The sequence below is a fragment of the Panthera leo genome, chromosome A2 (genome assembly GCF_018350215.1).
Source record: "Panthera leo isolate Ple1 chromosome A2, P.leo_Ple1_pat1.1, whole genome shotgun sequence".
NCBI classification, from domain to species: Eukaryota; Metazoa; Chordata; class Mammalia; order Carnivora; family Felidae; genus Panthera; species Panthera leo.
The window spans coordinates 113,821,407-113,835,976 of NC_056680.1; the positions used below are offsets into that span (position 1 = coordinate 113,821,407).

The 14,570-nt window shown below is 39.5% G+C and overlaps 1 protein-coding gene across 1 annotated transcript; it reads right to left on the reverse strand.

Moving 5' to 3' along the window:
* Positions 1–476: 476 nt before the first annotated feature.
* Positions 477–9,157, reverse strand: TOMM7 (translocase of outer mitochondrial membrane 7). The gene is made up of 3 exons (XM_042919967.1): positions 8,974–9,157; positions 5,049–5,097; positions 477–694 (listed from the first exon to the last, which is right to left on the reverse strand). The coding sequence occupies exons 1-3, from the start codon at positions 9,074–9,076 to the stop codon at positions 679–681; spliced, it is 168 nt and encodes a 55-aa protein (XP_042775901.1). The 5' UTR covers positions 9,077–9,157; the 3' UTR covers positions 477–678.
* Positions 9,158–14,570: the final 5,413 nt, after the last annotated feature.

Consider the following 14,570-nt stretch of genomic DNA (forward strand, 5'->3'; position numbering starts at 1 on the left):
TGAAGTGCAGGAAATAGGGACATTTTGTCACAAAACTGAGAACTGTTTCCACTTTTACTACCTTAGAACACGCCAGAGGGAGTTATTAATTCAATGCAAAAGGAAAGTGGAACCCCCTTGTTAAGTGAATGGCCAGGATTGAACTTGAAAGTTCTATTTATTTGTTTGAGAGAGAAAGTGAAAGAGAGCGAGCAAGCAGGGGAGGGGACAGAGGAAACGAGCAAAAGAATCCCAGGCAGGTTCTACACTGAATGGGGAACCGGATGCAGGGCTCAATCCCACGACCCTGGGATCATGACTTGAGCCAAAATCAAATGTTGGACACTCAACCGACAGAACCATCCAGGTGCCCCGAAAGTTTTATTTTTCAAGGTAGCATCTAGACACAGATATAGATTCACTGTTTAGAAAAAGTACAAAAGGCCAAATTTTTACCTAGTGGTCCATTATATTCAATTCAATAAGGACTCAAGACATAACATTGTTAAAAACATTTATTTAGATACAGTCTATGATAAATAAGTCGGTAGAGGTTCCACTGCCACCGATTCATCTGAGAAGAGCCCTGTGCCATTCAACTGGCGAATGTCTGAACGATGTCCCATCTCTCATCCCAGCCAGAGCGCACACCTTCCATGTTGTTCCTGTTCACTGATTGCTTCCAAATCCAGATGACCTTTATCCCCAAAGTAAGCTAAAATGTTTGTGAAGAGGAGAAATAAATTAAACCCCAAAGTACAAAACTTGAACATAGTTTAAGAACTAGAAGATTTTATACATTTATGTTTGTGTTTACTCGTCTATCAAAATCAGAGATACTTTAAGACAAGGATCAATCTCACCGAGCCAAAAAAAAAAAAAATCAAACATAGAGACATATATTTAAAGAAACACAGGTTTGTTACTTTTCAGTGTGGTTACCTATTATAAACAAAGAGGAAAACAAGTTGAGATCAATCAAAAGATAAATGACTCATAATTTTCATTAACATGAAGGACTGATGAACCCACAATACAAAATGGCATCAGTATTAGATACCATCTCAGTAAAGCTGAAAATAACACTTACTGAATGCTTTCTATGGGTCACTACTGTGTGGAAAGTTTACAACTCCCAATTATGACCTTTATTTTAAATACATGGAAACCAAGGCTTTGAGATGGTTACCTAACTTAAGCAGCAGAGTGGGATGTGACCCAGGTGCTCTTAACCTTTGTACCACACAAATCCCAGGGGCAATTATTAGCCTCCATTTCAGCCTCAACTAACTCTTACCTCAATCATTCCAGCCACTAACTTGCCCAAACTTCTAAACTATTTCCTAAGAGGATTCTGGAGGAAGACAAAAGGTGTTTTTTGTTTTGTTTTGTTTTGTTTTTGTTGAGGTGTTTTATTTCTATGCCTTGCTGATTAAAAATGTGATTTCTAGTAATATGTCACGTTAAATGAAATCACATTACAAAATGATAACTTGAACATTCTATTTTTAAAAAGTATTTCCCTTTGCCTGGGAAAAAAAACCAACATGCATCTATTTCCAATTTTCAAAAGTGTATTAAAATTTTCCATTAAGCCCCAAGGATTTTTGCATACACTTAAGATATAAAAATAAACTACTCAAGGGAGCCCTGGGTGGCTCAGTCTGTTAAGCATCCGACTTTGGCTCAGGCCATGATCTTTCAGTTTGTGGGTTTGAGCCCCATGTCAGGCTCTGTGCTGACAGCTCAGAGCCTGGAGCCTGTTTCAGATTCTGTGTCTCCCTCTATCCCTGCCCCTCTCCTGTTCATGCCCCGTCTCTGTCCCTTAAAAATAAATAAAGATTAAAAAAATTAAAAAAACAAAAAACAAAAAACTATTCAACTACTAAGGGCTACTCCTCTATGGTAAGGAGTATCCAAAATAAAGAGAAAAGAAAATCTTCCTTGGCCTTACACAGATAATGGGAACAATGATCCTCTTGATTAAACCTCAGTGTTCATATATTTTGCCTAAGTGTTTTACTCATTACTGCTCTGTGTTTATTAAAGTACTGCATTTTGAATATAGACTCCTATCAACCAACATTTGCTGACCACATATAATGCACCATCTGGGTGAAAGAGGACACTAAAATAAATATGGTCCTAATCCCTAGGAACCCTATAACTTAGCAAGGGAAACAGACCAGTAAATCATGAACTATATATAAGCATTATAACAAATAAATTTCGGGTTCTGTGTTGACAGCTCAGAGCCTGGGGCCTGCTTTGGATTTTGTGTCCCTCTCTCTCTGCCCCTTCCCTGCTCATGCTCCGTCTCTGTCTCAAAAATAAACATTAAAAAATAATAAATTTATATATAAACTTGACATTAATGAACAAATTTTATATTAATAAAACATTTACATTAATAAAAATCCTAGCTAATTCTGTTCCTTTCAGGGTATAGTACAGGCAACACAGGAAGGTCTCTCTGTCGGCCTCCATAGCACAAGCAGCACGGTATATGAAATTCTCTAACTGAATAACCCTTTTCAGGCCCTCAACCAATTCTTATCTAAATTACAAATATCCCTGGAAGGAAACCAGAAGACGTCCCTAATGACAGAAAAGAATGAGAGAGCAGCAAAGAGAGAGGAGCACTAAGGCAACACATGGTAAAGAAATGAAAGAGCAGGGGCTGATTGCTTCATCCAGACTGTGGTAGCTGTGAAGGGTCAACTCTTGGTGGGACAATTGAAGCCAAAAAGAAGTACAACAGAAGAGCACATTCTATTCCCATCTCTGGATCCTCTATCACCTGACCTGGGGCACATAACATGCTTTACCCCAGCTTGCAGATCCATTCTAAAAGTCCTACCACAAGAGCAATCCTACATCAATTCTTATCCAAAAAGCCACTAAGAGGTCAGCGTCATTTAATTAATTCGACTCTTGTTGACAACTACTTTAGGTACTTATAGGACAAGACGTACTTTAAATAAGCAACAAGCATAATATAAGGCAGAGAATGATGCACACAAAAGAATATTATGGGAATGCAAAAAAATGGAGAGGTCTCAGCTAGGAGAAGGGGGAAAAGATTTAAGTGATGACATTTGAGACTGGGCTTTTCTAGACATAGGTTTTCATCAAGTAGAAACAAGGGAAAGAGCACTCTAGGCTGAGGGAGCACAAGCACTGGAGCAAAGGCACAAAAATATAGTTTATTCTGGGAAGCATGCAGTAGCTTGTGCTAGACCAAGTTCTCACATGATAAAGAACTGAAGTAAAGAAGATGACACAGAAAAGATTAAAAATTATTAACAGTATATTGCTTACATATTACTTGCCAAGTACTCATACTTCATATACAATATTTTTATTCAATCCTCATGAAAACTTTATGAAGCAGATATTATACACAATTTATATAGAGGAAACATCACCCTAGAAAAGTTAATGGCCTCTTGGGAAAAGGTATTTGATGGTAATTTCCAGTACTTGGAAAATGTTCACACAGCGTGAGCAGGCAATCCCATCTCTGATGCTTCCTAAGGTAGTTAGTATTTCCCTGTGAAAATAACTGGTCTGAGTTCAATCAGCTAGTAAATAGCAGATACATTACCTCAAGTCCCCATTTCATAGTTCAAAATGTAGAGGCTAAGAAAAAATCAACTTCGTTGGGACCATTTGAAACCAGTTTTAAGCCAAACCATAAATGGTTAAAGGGAGAGCAAAGTGAAGAAAAACAGCAGTGAAGACCATTTATTGAAGAACTTTATCAGGGAAGAAGAGAGTAACTGCAGAAATGGACAAATTGAGGGCATATACAGTGGAAACTTATAAGAAAAACCCCTTCCAGTGAGAAAGGAGAGGCTGGTAAGGTAGAGGGGATGAAGGAAATTCGTTATCAGATGGCAGTGTGCTAAGAAAAGTGGTAAGATTATCTGGGGGAGCCCACATGGCCCAGTGGAAAGAGTGTAGGCTTTGGAGACTGACACACTCCACCACCTACCGACTCTGTGACCTGCTCTCAAGTACTGAAGTGACAATTACAGACACTGTAAATAAACCACCTAAAACAGTGGCTAATGCATTGTAGGTGACTGTTAGAGACATTACTATTATTTTCTGACCATTCTAGGAAAAAAAAAAAAGGCTTAGAGTAGGAGTTTGAAGGAACAGAAGACCTAGAATAGCCAGTGAAAAGTCTGTTAGAGCAATCCACAAGAAATATCTGTAAGACAGAAAGTCAAAATGAAATCACGCAGCACCCGGACAGACCCTGGTCATCATCATGCCACAAATTATCAGTCCTTTACAGCAAACCTGCCTATTACAGATTCTGCCTTTATATATAAATACACACTTGTATACAGAAGATGTATATTTGTATGTTCATGTGTGAACATATACATACGTTTGTGAGTACACAAACATGTATACTGTGGGTATGTGAAGTTTTCACAAGTGCTTATCCACTACTGGCAAGACTTTCTGACATAGAAATTTGACAATGCATTTTCAGAGCCATAAATGTTCATACACTTAGACTTACTCCCTTGAGAATTTATTATAAGGAAATAAATCAAAACCTATAAAATCTTTCTTAAAATGTTCACTATACTATTATATAAACTACTGAAAATTGAAAACCTAAATGGTAAGTGATCAACAAGTTGAAAATATGAGACATCAATTTTAATTTTAGGTGAAGAAAATAAAATCCTATGTATTCTTGTTAAAATGACATAAAAGGCTGAATGAAAACAGAAATATGGCTAATTAAAAAGTTTATTCACCTTTCAAAGTGGTAGGATGATACGTTACTTCTTTTTCTTTTAAATACATTTAATTACGATTATAACACAGTACAGTAAAATCAAATTAGGAAGGGGAAAGAAAGTACTTACCTGATAACACAAGCTAGACTGGTCTACAAACTGCTGCAATTTCCCAACAGCCCAAAACTGTACTGACTAGTACAGCTCCATTTACAATGCCTACCACTACAACTCTTGCTTCCTAGTGATTCAGTGCTAACAGATGAACATTTGCCCTGCAATGTTTATTTGTAAGAGCAGTACCTCAAAACAGTTGGTTCAGGCATTCCAGGATCTGCACCCCTCTTGAATCCTGGAGGGAAAGGGAGAGGAGAGAGAAACAGAATAAATAGCAATTAAAACCGTAGCAGACAAAACATTTGTAATCAAGAATTTTTCTTTTCAAATCAACCTAGGGTAGGCTAGAATGATATCCACATCTACTAGCACCATCTAAAGTTACCTGTGTGCTATAGAAGTCTTGAGTCTTAACTAGGGTATGAGATTATGTCCAGGACTAACCAATAAGGAGGACAAATAACCTTATCCTTATTATTAGCACACAATTAGCACGTAGCCCTTAGAACGCACTTTCATTATTAGTCTTTACTAAAAAAAGGTGCCACGACTACCATCATACTGGGTAAAAGACTACAAAGAACAAAATGAATTTTTTTTAAATTTTTTAATGTTTATTTTTGAGAGAGAGAGAGAAAGAAAAAGAGAAAGAGAGCATGTGCGCGCGACAGAGGGGGAGGGGCAGAGAGGGAGACACAGAATCTGAAGCAGGCTCCAGACTCTGAGCTGTCAACACAGAACCTGATGCAGGGCTTGAACCCACAAACTGGGAGATCATGATCTGAGCCAAAGTCAGACCCTTAACCAACTGAGCAACCCAGGCTCAGCTTTTTTTTTAAGATTTTTTTTAAACAATATTTAAAAAACTCAATTTTTAAAAAAACAATTGAGGATATCTTATTTTATCCTCTTTTTGATAAACCTCTTTTTATAAAGCAATCAAAGACTGGAAATAAAAAGACAGGAGAAAACACCAAGTTATTGTTTAACAATCTAATTAAGTCAACACTCTTGTTACAAGCATGATCAAATAAACCTTTTACCATTTAAAATATATTTATTAACTGGATAACATATATCTAATTTATTGATTAAAATTAAAGTAAGCATCAAGAACTGTGAGTGGTATGAAATTTTACCCCATTTTCAAGACAACAAACTAGACTGCCAGTTTCACAGATGCTGGTAGAAGACACAAGATCGTGAGTCAAAAACAAAGGACAGTTCATTACTCCTAGCAATAAGTATAGTCAGAATATCATCATTTTTAGATGAACCCTGAGTTTAGGGAAACACAGTCTTTTGTGATGGGTAGTGACATTGCTTCCCCTTTGCTCTAAAAGGAGATACTGTTTTCCAAGGCTGTTCACTCCACAAACATCCTTAAAAATATGGAACAAAAGGTGGTCAGAATCTCTACTCACAAGATTTGTAGAAATTCAAGACACCATGGAGAATTGTCTTCCAATAGGTAATTCATTAAAATCTTCCTACTGGTTAATGTCCAAACAGATTATCATCATGCCACTGTTCTATTTTATGGCACTATATTCCCATGTACTCCCTGAAGCCCTAAAAGTTATGTTTAAACCTAAATTCAATCCACAGTTCTAGGTTTTACTGAGAGCTGAGGGGGAGAAGAAAAAGAAACTGCCTGGGAACTAGGTTGGACACAAAATTAAATTTCTATAGCAGCACTGTCAACAACAGCCAAAATATGAAAAGAGCCCAAATGTCCATCGATGGATGAATGGATAAAGATGTGCTATATATGTACAATAAAGTATTACATGGCAATCAAAAAGAATGAAATCTTGCCATTTGCAACTAGACGGATGGAACTAGAGGGTATTATGCTAAGTGAAATTAGAGAAAGACAAATATCTCATGCCTTCACTCCTATGAGGGCTTTAAGATACAAAACAGATGAACATAAGGGAAGGGAAGCAAAAATAAAAACAGGGGGAGACAAAACATAAGAGACTCTTAAATATGGAGAACAAACTGGTTACTGGAGGGGTTGTGGGAGGGGGACGGTCTAAATGGGTAAGGGGCATTAAGGAATCTATCCCTGAAATCACTGTTGCACTATAAGCTAACTTGGATGTAAATTAAAAAAATTTAAAAAAATAAAAAGAAAAGAAAAGAAAAAATTAAATTTCTACACAGTGAAAGGAAAAAGACAATGATTAACAAGGAAGAATTACTAAAAAGATAGCTCTAACATTACTGTCAACCTGAGTTGGAAGCTAGGGTGAAAAATCATCATAATGGTAGTGCTAAGAAAGAGAATACCTCCAGTGGGCACAATAGGAAAAATAAACTCCGGGGGGGGGGGGGGGGGGGGGGGGGGGGAGGGAGGGGTGAGTAAGGGAAGCATTCTCTTCGGACCAAAGCCCTTGATACACAGAATGTAGCAACCAGCTACAACTTTCTAGCTATAGAAAAGGAACCACAAAACAAAAAAGGGAGGAGCGAAAGATAGATATAAAGATTTATAGAGCAGCAAAGAAATCAAAGGGTCCAAAGTGCAAGCTAAAAAAAGGACCCCCTACATGCATCAATGGAAAAAGGAGGCACAAAGAAGGGGAAGGACCTAAGTCCTCATAACTTTCTTAGCTAAAAGGAGAGCTCGTCCTAGTGTTTGACTAAGTAAACTGGGTCCTTCTACCATTAAATCAAAGTTGGGGGGGGGGGGCAGAGAAAGAGGGGGTACACAGCTTGTAAGAGCAGGCTATCACAACTATGTGTTCTAATCCTTGACACCTATACAAAGTTGCTAAACTCCAGAATAATGCTTAAAAACAAACAAAAAAGCATTCAAAATAGGTAGGAAAAGATCTTTTTAAGTCTTTATACCAAAGTATCCCCAGATTACTGGTAGGTTTACATTGCATGGGGAAATGGGAGTGACAGCTACCTGGAAAATATCCAGCAAAATTAAGGGCTCTGTCAAGACTAAGAGTGAACGTACTTTATCTTGAACAATGCAGTACACCTAAAACAAACAGGAAGCAGCACCTTGTTAAAATCACAGGGTTTTAAAAGTGTGAAACTGAGTTTTAGAAAATATCAAACTGTATGCTCAACTGATAGAGCTGGAACCTTTCCTTTCCACCACATTGTACACCTGAAATATAACATTGTGTATCACCTATACTTCAAAAAAACAAACAAAAAAAAAACCCCAGAAAAACAAAAAACTATCCAAGACTAGAAATAGGATAAAGTCCCAATGTACAGCCCTAGGTGTCAATATTTGCCTAAGTACTTAAATGCTTGCAGTACAGCACAGTGGTTAAGAGTATGGGCCTTGAAGGGGTGTTTAGGCGGCTTAGCCAGTTAAACCTCAGACTTCAGCTCAGGTCATGATCTCCCAGTTGGTCTATGGGTTCCAGCCTCCCAGTAGGCTCTGTACTCGGGGCCTGGAGCCTGCTTCTGATTCTGTGTCTCCCCCTCTCTGTTCTTCTTCCAATCGCACTCTCTCTCAAAAATAAATAAACATTAAAAAAAAAAAAAAAAAAAGTACGGGCCTTGATACCCCATTACTTGAGTTCATAGTTCCCCACTTAACAGCTGTGTGTCCTTCCGAAAGAAATTTCTCTCTGATTCCATTCCCTCACCTATAAAATGAGATCCTAACAAAAATCATCCAAACTCTTCACTGTGCAACTAAGAAAGCAAAAACTATTGTCATAATCATGCTTCAGGACAGGGGCATATCCACGAGGTCTACAGGCCTCTTTCTATTTAGGACCACCTGTAGAAGTGAGGACAAATGCCAGGAAAACCCACCTAATGACAGAATGAGGGGTCGCTTTCAAATATATCAGGTCGCCTAACTCTCCCAACAATCCTCAAAGGTAGGTCACCTCCATTTTATAGATGTAAAAATAGAATGAGAATTTTAAAAACTTGTTAAAGACCATTAAAAAAACAGTACAGACAAGAACTTGAACTCAGGTTAGACCGACCCCACTGACTAGACAACATCAAAGGACGTGCACGGCGTGGTCCGGTTTCTGTCTCCCGCCCTAGAAAGCCAAAAATGGAGGCAAGGCCTCCGCATACCCTTCCCTCCCGTCTCCTTCCAGGTTCTCCTCCTACTGACCCAGGTAAATCACGAGAGGAATAAAGCCCCAGCGGATGGCAAACTGGCCGCCCTTAAAGAGCTGCTGCAGCCTCTGCTTGGCCTCTTTGCTCAGCTTCACCATGGCGACAGCCGGAGCGGCGAACTGAGAACACTTCAACACCAGCAGCAGCTTAGGGACTCCGAAAAGGAAAGACGCGCACGCGCCAAACACCGCATTTACGGCAGAAGTCGTGACGCCGCCAGCAGAGGTCGTAATTCATCGCCTGTCCAGACAAGACGCCTATCCGCGGCGCTACCTGTGGAGGGCGCATGCGTGTCTGGTTCTTCCCCGCCCCCCCCCCCCCCCCCCCCCCCCCCCCCCCCCCCCCCCCCCCCCCCCCCCCCCCCCCCCGAGTCCTGATTTTACTTTCCTACGTTTTAGGAATCGCCGGGGTTTGCTGATTACGGGATGCCCGAGGCAGTGCTTCGGGGCTTCCTTCAGCCTGGAACGCACTTTATCCTTACCCATGTTTTATTGTGCACCTCCAAGTGTTCCTCTCCTGAAAAAGAAGGGATATTAACTAAATTCCAAAGGACTATGTTTTAGTCCCGACTCCCATTCTGACTTGCTGTGCAGTCTTGGGCAAAGTGTTAAATAACCACTTTCAGTATCAGTTTGCTGCTTCTACCCGCAGGTTGAACTGCAAGGGAGGTTATGAACTGGTGGCCAACTGGGCCACTATCCATGTTTTCTTTGATTCCCGCGGGGTTTCGTTGTTTTTCTTCTTTGTTTTAACATTATAAATTACTTGCCAACATTTTTAAATTTGGGTAACTTCACATGGAAATTTGCACTTTTACAAAGAAGCTGGCAAATACTATTGCAACAATCAGCAGGAGTGAGAAATGACACACCTGTTCACCTATCTTGCCCTCATTGGTTTTAGAATTGCAGTGGATCTCACCCCTGGCTGCACATTAGACTCACCTGAAGAAATTTAAAGACATACTCGTGTTGGGGACCTACTCCTGGAAATTCTGATTACTTCAGGATAGGAGCTGGCCCATTGCTTTGCCATCAGTTTCCCGGGTGATTCTAATGTGTAGCCAGCGTTCCCAATTTTTTTTTTTCACTAGCTTCCTGACTGACCACTGTTGTTATTTGAACTTTTGATCCTACTCCAGGACTTCTGGATTTCTAAGGCTGTAGGAGATTTCTAAGTCCTTGTCCCTGAAGGCTTTCCTAGATTATCCCCAAGATACATTATGACATTTTCTGTCAAACTCTGAAGGTGCTCAATGACACCTGAAAATTCCCCCTGCCTTTATGGCTTTTCCTGTATTTGGCTCATCTTCATGACAATAACCTGTGACTACTACACCTGTCACTGTGTTAAGTGTTTCAAATACAATAGTTCGTTTTAATCCTTAAAAGAATTTAAGATTGCATTGCATTAAAGTTGTTTTACTAATTCTTGTAAAGAAAAAAATATATATTACAGGCCTCATTTTACAGACAAGGGAACTGTTTCTAATCTTTTTATCCAAATGCCTGATACATATTTCTGCCAGTTGGGCTGAACAAAACCAAAGTCATTTGCCTTCATCAAACATTCATTGAGGCTTACTGTATGCTAGGCGCTAGGTATATAAGATTTTGTTTAAAGGCATTGCCATTAAGAATTTCATGTTTGAGTAGAAAAGATGAGTAAACAGATGATTCCAATGCAATGTGAATGTGCTAAATTCCATAGTAAATTATACACATCTGAGAGGAAAGTGGACAAGTTTTAGGAGGGAGAGCTAGCATTGTGATCTCAGATGATTAGAAAAAAACTTCATAGGGAGCATGGGACTTAGCTGGCCTTGATGAGTATTTATAAGTCCAGAAACTCAACTTTATCTATTGAGGCAGAGATTGCCTCCCTTTCTCCAGCCTTGGCGCCTCAACCCTACCCCCAGTTTTCCCTCCAAACTTAATATCCTGCTGAAAAACTTTGATACTAAATCATTGAAAGATATATAAAAAGCACACAGAAGATATTCTTCTCCTGTTATAATAATAATCACCATATATTTGTTACTGTGTGCATAGAGAGAAAGAAAAATAGAGAAATATACTCCAAACTCTTTGTAGTAATAATTATTTCAGGGGACAAGGGAAGGAATTATTGGAAATCTTCAGTTTCCATGCATATACCTCTGTAATGTGTTACTTGTCTTTTCATAATGTGCACATACGACTTTTATCAAAAGAGGAAAACAATAAAGGTAGATTTTAAAACAAAAGCACACCCCCCCCCCCAAGGACTCCACATTGCCTTTAGGATAAAAGATTAAAGATCCATTGCACAACCTACAGGGTTCTTGAAAGTATCATATTATCTCTCATCTCTGCTGTTACCTCTGCCAGAAATGCTTTCCCACACCCTGTTCTTTATTTAGGGCCAATCAAGTATCTCCTCCAAACTGTAATCTACTTTGACGTGCTTCTGCCCCTGTCTAGGGCAAGTTGAACACTTTCTCTGTTTCTCTGTGCCACCATTTTCAGGTTGATTTATTATTATTTAGATGCCTATCTCCCCAAGTAGATCACAGGTAGAGACTCTGTCTAATTAATCTTATATTCCCAATGACTGTATTTATAAACACTTGTAAAATTGATGAATGAATTTCATCAGGAAATAACAGCGTTAATAATCATGCTACTTCATGTGTCACAGAGCATGTATCTAAAAGCTGATTTGTAAATTTATAATTAGAGATATCCTTAGCAAAAACTGGCATTCTCCTTCCTAGTGAGCAAAAATCTTCAATCAATTAGAAATAACTAATACTTACCAGGCACTTACTATATGCATGCCCTGTGCTAAGGGCTTATCCACCTGAACTTTGAATCCTCACAGCTCTATGAGGTAGAGGCTATATTTTCATCTTCATTTTACAGATGAGGAAATTGAGGCATGGGGAAGTGAAGTAAATTTCCCCAAGCTTGTTATACCTCGTAAGTGGTACAAGTAGAGTTTAAAATAAGACACTTTTTTTTTAATTAAAAATTTTTTAAGTTTTTATATTTATTTATTTTGAGAGAGAGAGAGAGCATGGGAGGGGCAGAGAGAGAGGGAGAGAAAGAGAACCCCGAGCAGGCTATGCACTGTCAGCGCAGAACCTGATGTGGGGATCAAACTCACAAACCATGAGCTTGGGACCTGAGCTGAGCCACCCAGACACTGCGAAACCCAGATACTCTTAATCCAGAACTTGAATGTTAACCGTAACACTAGACTGCCTTATAGAAGAGACATAAACACAACATTAGAAGAAAAGTCATTGTATATTCGCAAAGAACATTTCTTTCAAGGCAGGATAGATGAAAAAACTGTTTCCATTGTACTGGAGTAATATACGTGATGAGACCATAAGCTGGTCAGTAACCTAAAGGGATGCTTGACTGGCTGAACCAGGTCAGATTCTAAGTGAGATTTGAACTCAAGACACAAAAAAAAATACCAATTTGACTGAAACTGATAAGACAGAGAGAACAGATGACATTAAGTAGTAGAAGACACGAGTACACAGAAGCCATGAAGTACACAATATCGAGTTATAATGTTCACAGCCTTCAGAGGGAGAATAACATGGTTTCTGGTGAGAGGGAAACAAGATAATGCCATCTAGAGTCTGTTGTATGCTAAACAACCTTCCATTCCCAGCTTTGGGAATGGAAGACCTGACACTCCTGGCTATGTCATGCTTCCTGTTCTGTGATGTAGAGAAAGTGGAACTAATCAATTACATTATCACCCCTGTGGTCTCATCTAACTATAAAATAGCACAAGAGAGGCGAAGGCATAAAAGTGAGAAAATAAGGGGGGAAAACTGTCAGGGTTTCACAGCACTATCCAAAGAAAAGATGCTACAGACTCTTAGAAAAAATACCTTTAGCAAAGATTAGATGCAAGGCACCTTGTGGCTCAGTTGGCTCAGGTCATGATCTCACAGTTCGTGAGTTTAAGCCCCGCATCAGGCTCTCCACTGACAGCATGGAGATGGAGACTGCTTGGGATTCTCTCTCTCTCTCTCTCCCTCTCTCTCTCTCTCTCTCTCTCTCTCCCTCTCTCCCCCTCCCCTGCTTGTGCACAGGCTCTTTCTCTCTCTGGAAGGAAGGAAGGAAGGAAGGAAGGAAGGAAGGAAGGAAGGAAGAATTCGGTGGTTGAACTCTTTTTGGTTGTAAGAAGGAAAAAACCCGTGGAAAGAAATACAAGTAGTCAACATATCTGACAACACAATCAGGCTTCATGGAAGAACAGGACCATTCCTTTGAATATCTATTTCCCCATTGGTAAAATGGGAAAAGTAACTACTTATTATGGACTGAACTGTATTCCCTCCAAACTCAGATGTTGAAGCCCCAAGACCCTAGTAAAAGGGTTTGGAGATAAGGCCTTTAAGGAGGTAATTAAAGTTAAATGAAATGCCAGAATTCTTCACAGAGCTAGAACAAATAATTCTAAAATTTGTGTGCAACCAGAAAAGACCCCAAATAGCCAAAGCGATCTTGAAAAAGAAAACCAAAGCAGGAGGCATCACAATCCCAGACCTCAAGCTATACTACAAGGCTGTAATCATCAAGACAGTATGGTACTAGCATAAAAACAGACAGTCAAGGGGCGCCTGGGTGGCGCAGTCGGTTAAGCGTCCGACTTCAGCCAGGTCACGATCTCGCGGTCCGCGAGTTCGAGCCCCGCGTCAGGCTCTGGGCTGATGGCTCGGAACCTGAAGCCTGTTTCCGATTCTGTGTCTCCCTCTCTCTCTGCCCCTCCCCCGTTCATGCTCTGTCTCTCTCTGTCCCAAAAAAAAAAAAAAAAAAAAATTTAAAAAAAAATTTAAAAAAAAAAAAAAAAAAAAAAAAACAGACAGTCAAATCAATGGAACAGAATAGAGAACCCAGAATTGGACCCACATATGTATGGCCAACTCATCTTTGACAAAGCAGGAAGGAATATCCAATGGAATAAAGAGTCTCTTCAGCAAGTGGTGCTGGGAAAACTGGATGGCGACATGCAGAAGAATGAACTTGGACCATTTTCTTACACCATATGCAGAAATAAACTCAAAATGGATGGAAGACCTCAATGTAAGACAGGATGCCATCAAAATCCTTGAGGAGAAAGCAGGCAAAAATCTCTTTGATCTTGATCTTGGCCACAGCAACTTCCTACTCAACACCTCTCCAGAGGCAAGGGAAACAAAAGCAGAAATGAACAACTGGGACCTCATCAAAATAAGTAGCTTCTACACAGAGAAGGAAGCAATCAGCAAAACTAAAAGGCAACCGATGAAATGGGAGAAGATATTTGCAAGTGACATATCAGAAAAAAGGTTAGTATCCAAAATTTAGAAAGAACTTATCAAAGTCAACACCCAAAAAACAAATAACCCAGTGAAGAAATGGGCAAAAGACATGAATAGACACTTCTCCAAAGAAGACATCCAGATGGCCAACTGACACATGAAAAAATGCTCCACATCACTCATGACCAGGGAAATACAAATCAAAACCACAATGAGATATCACCTTACACCTGTCAGAATGGCTAACATTAACAACTCAGGCAACATCAGATGTTGGCAAG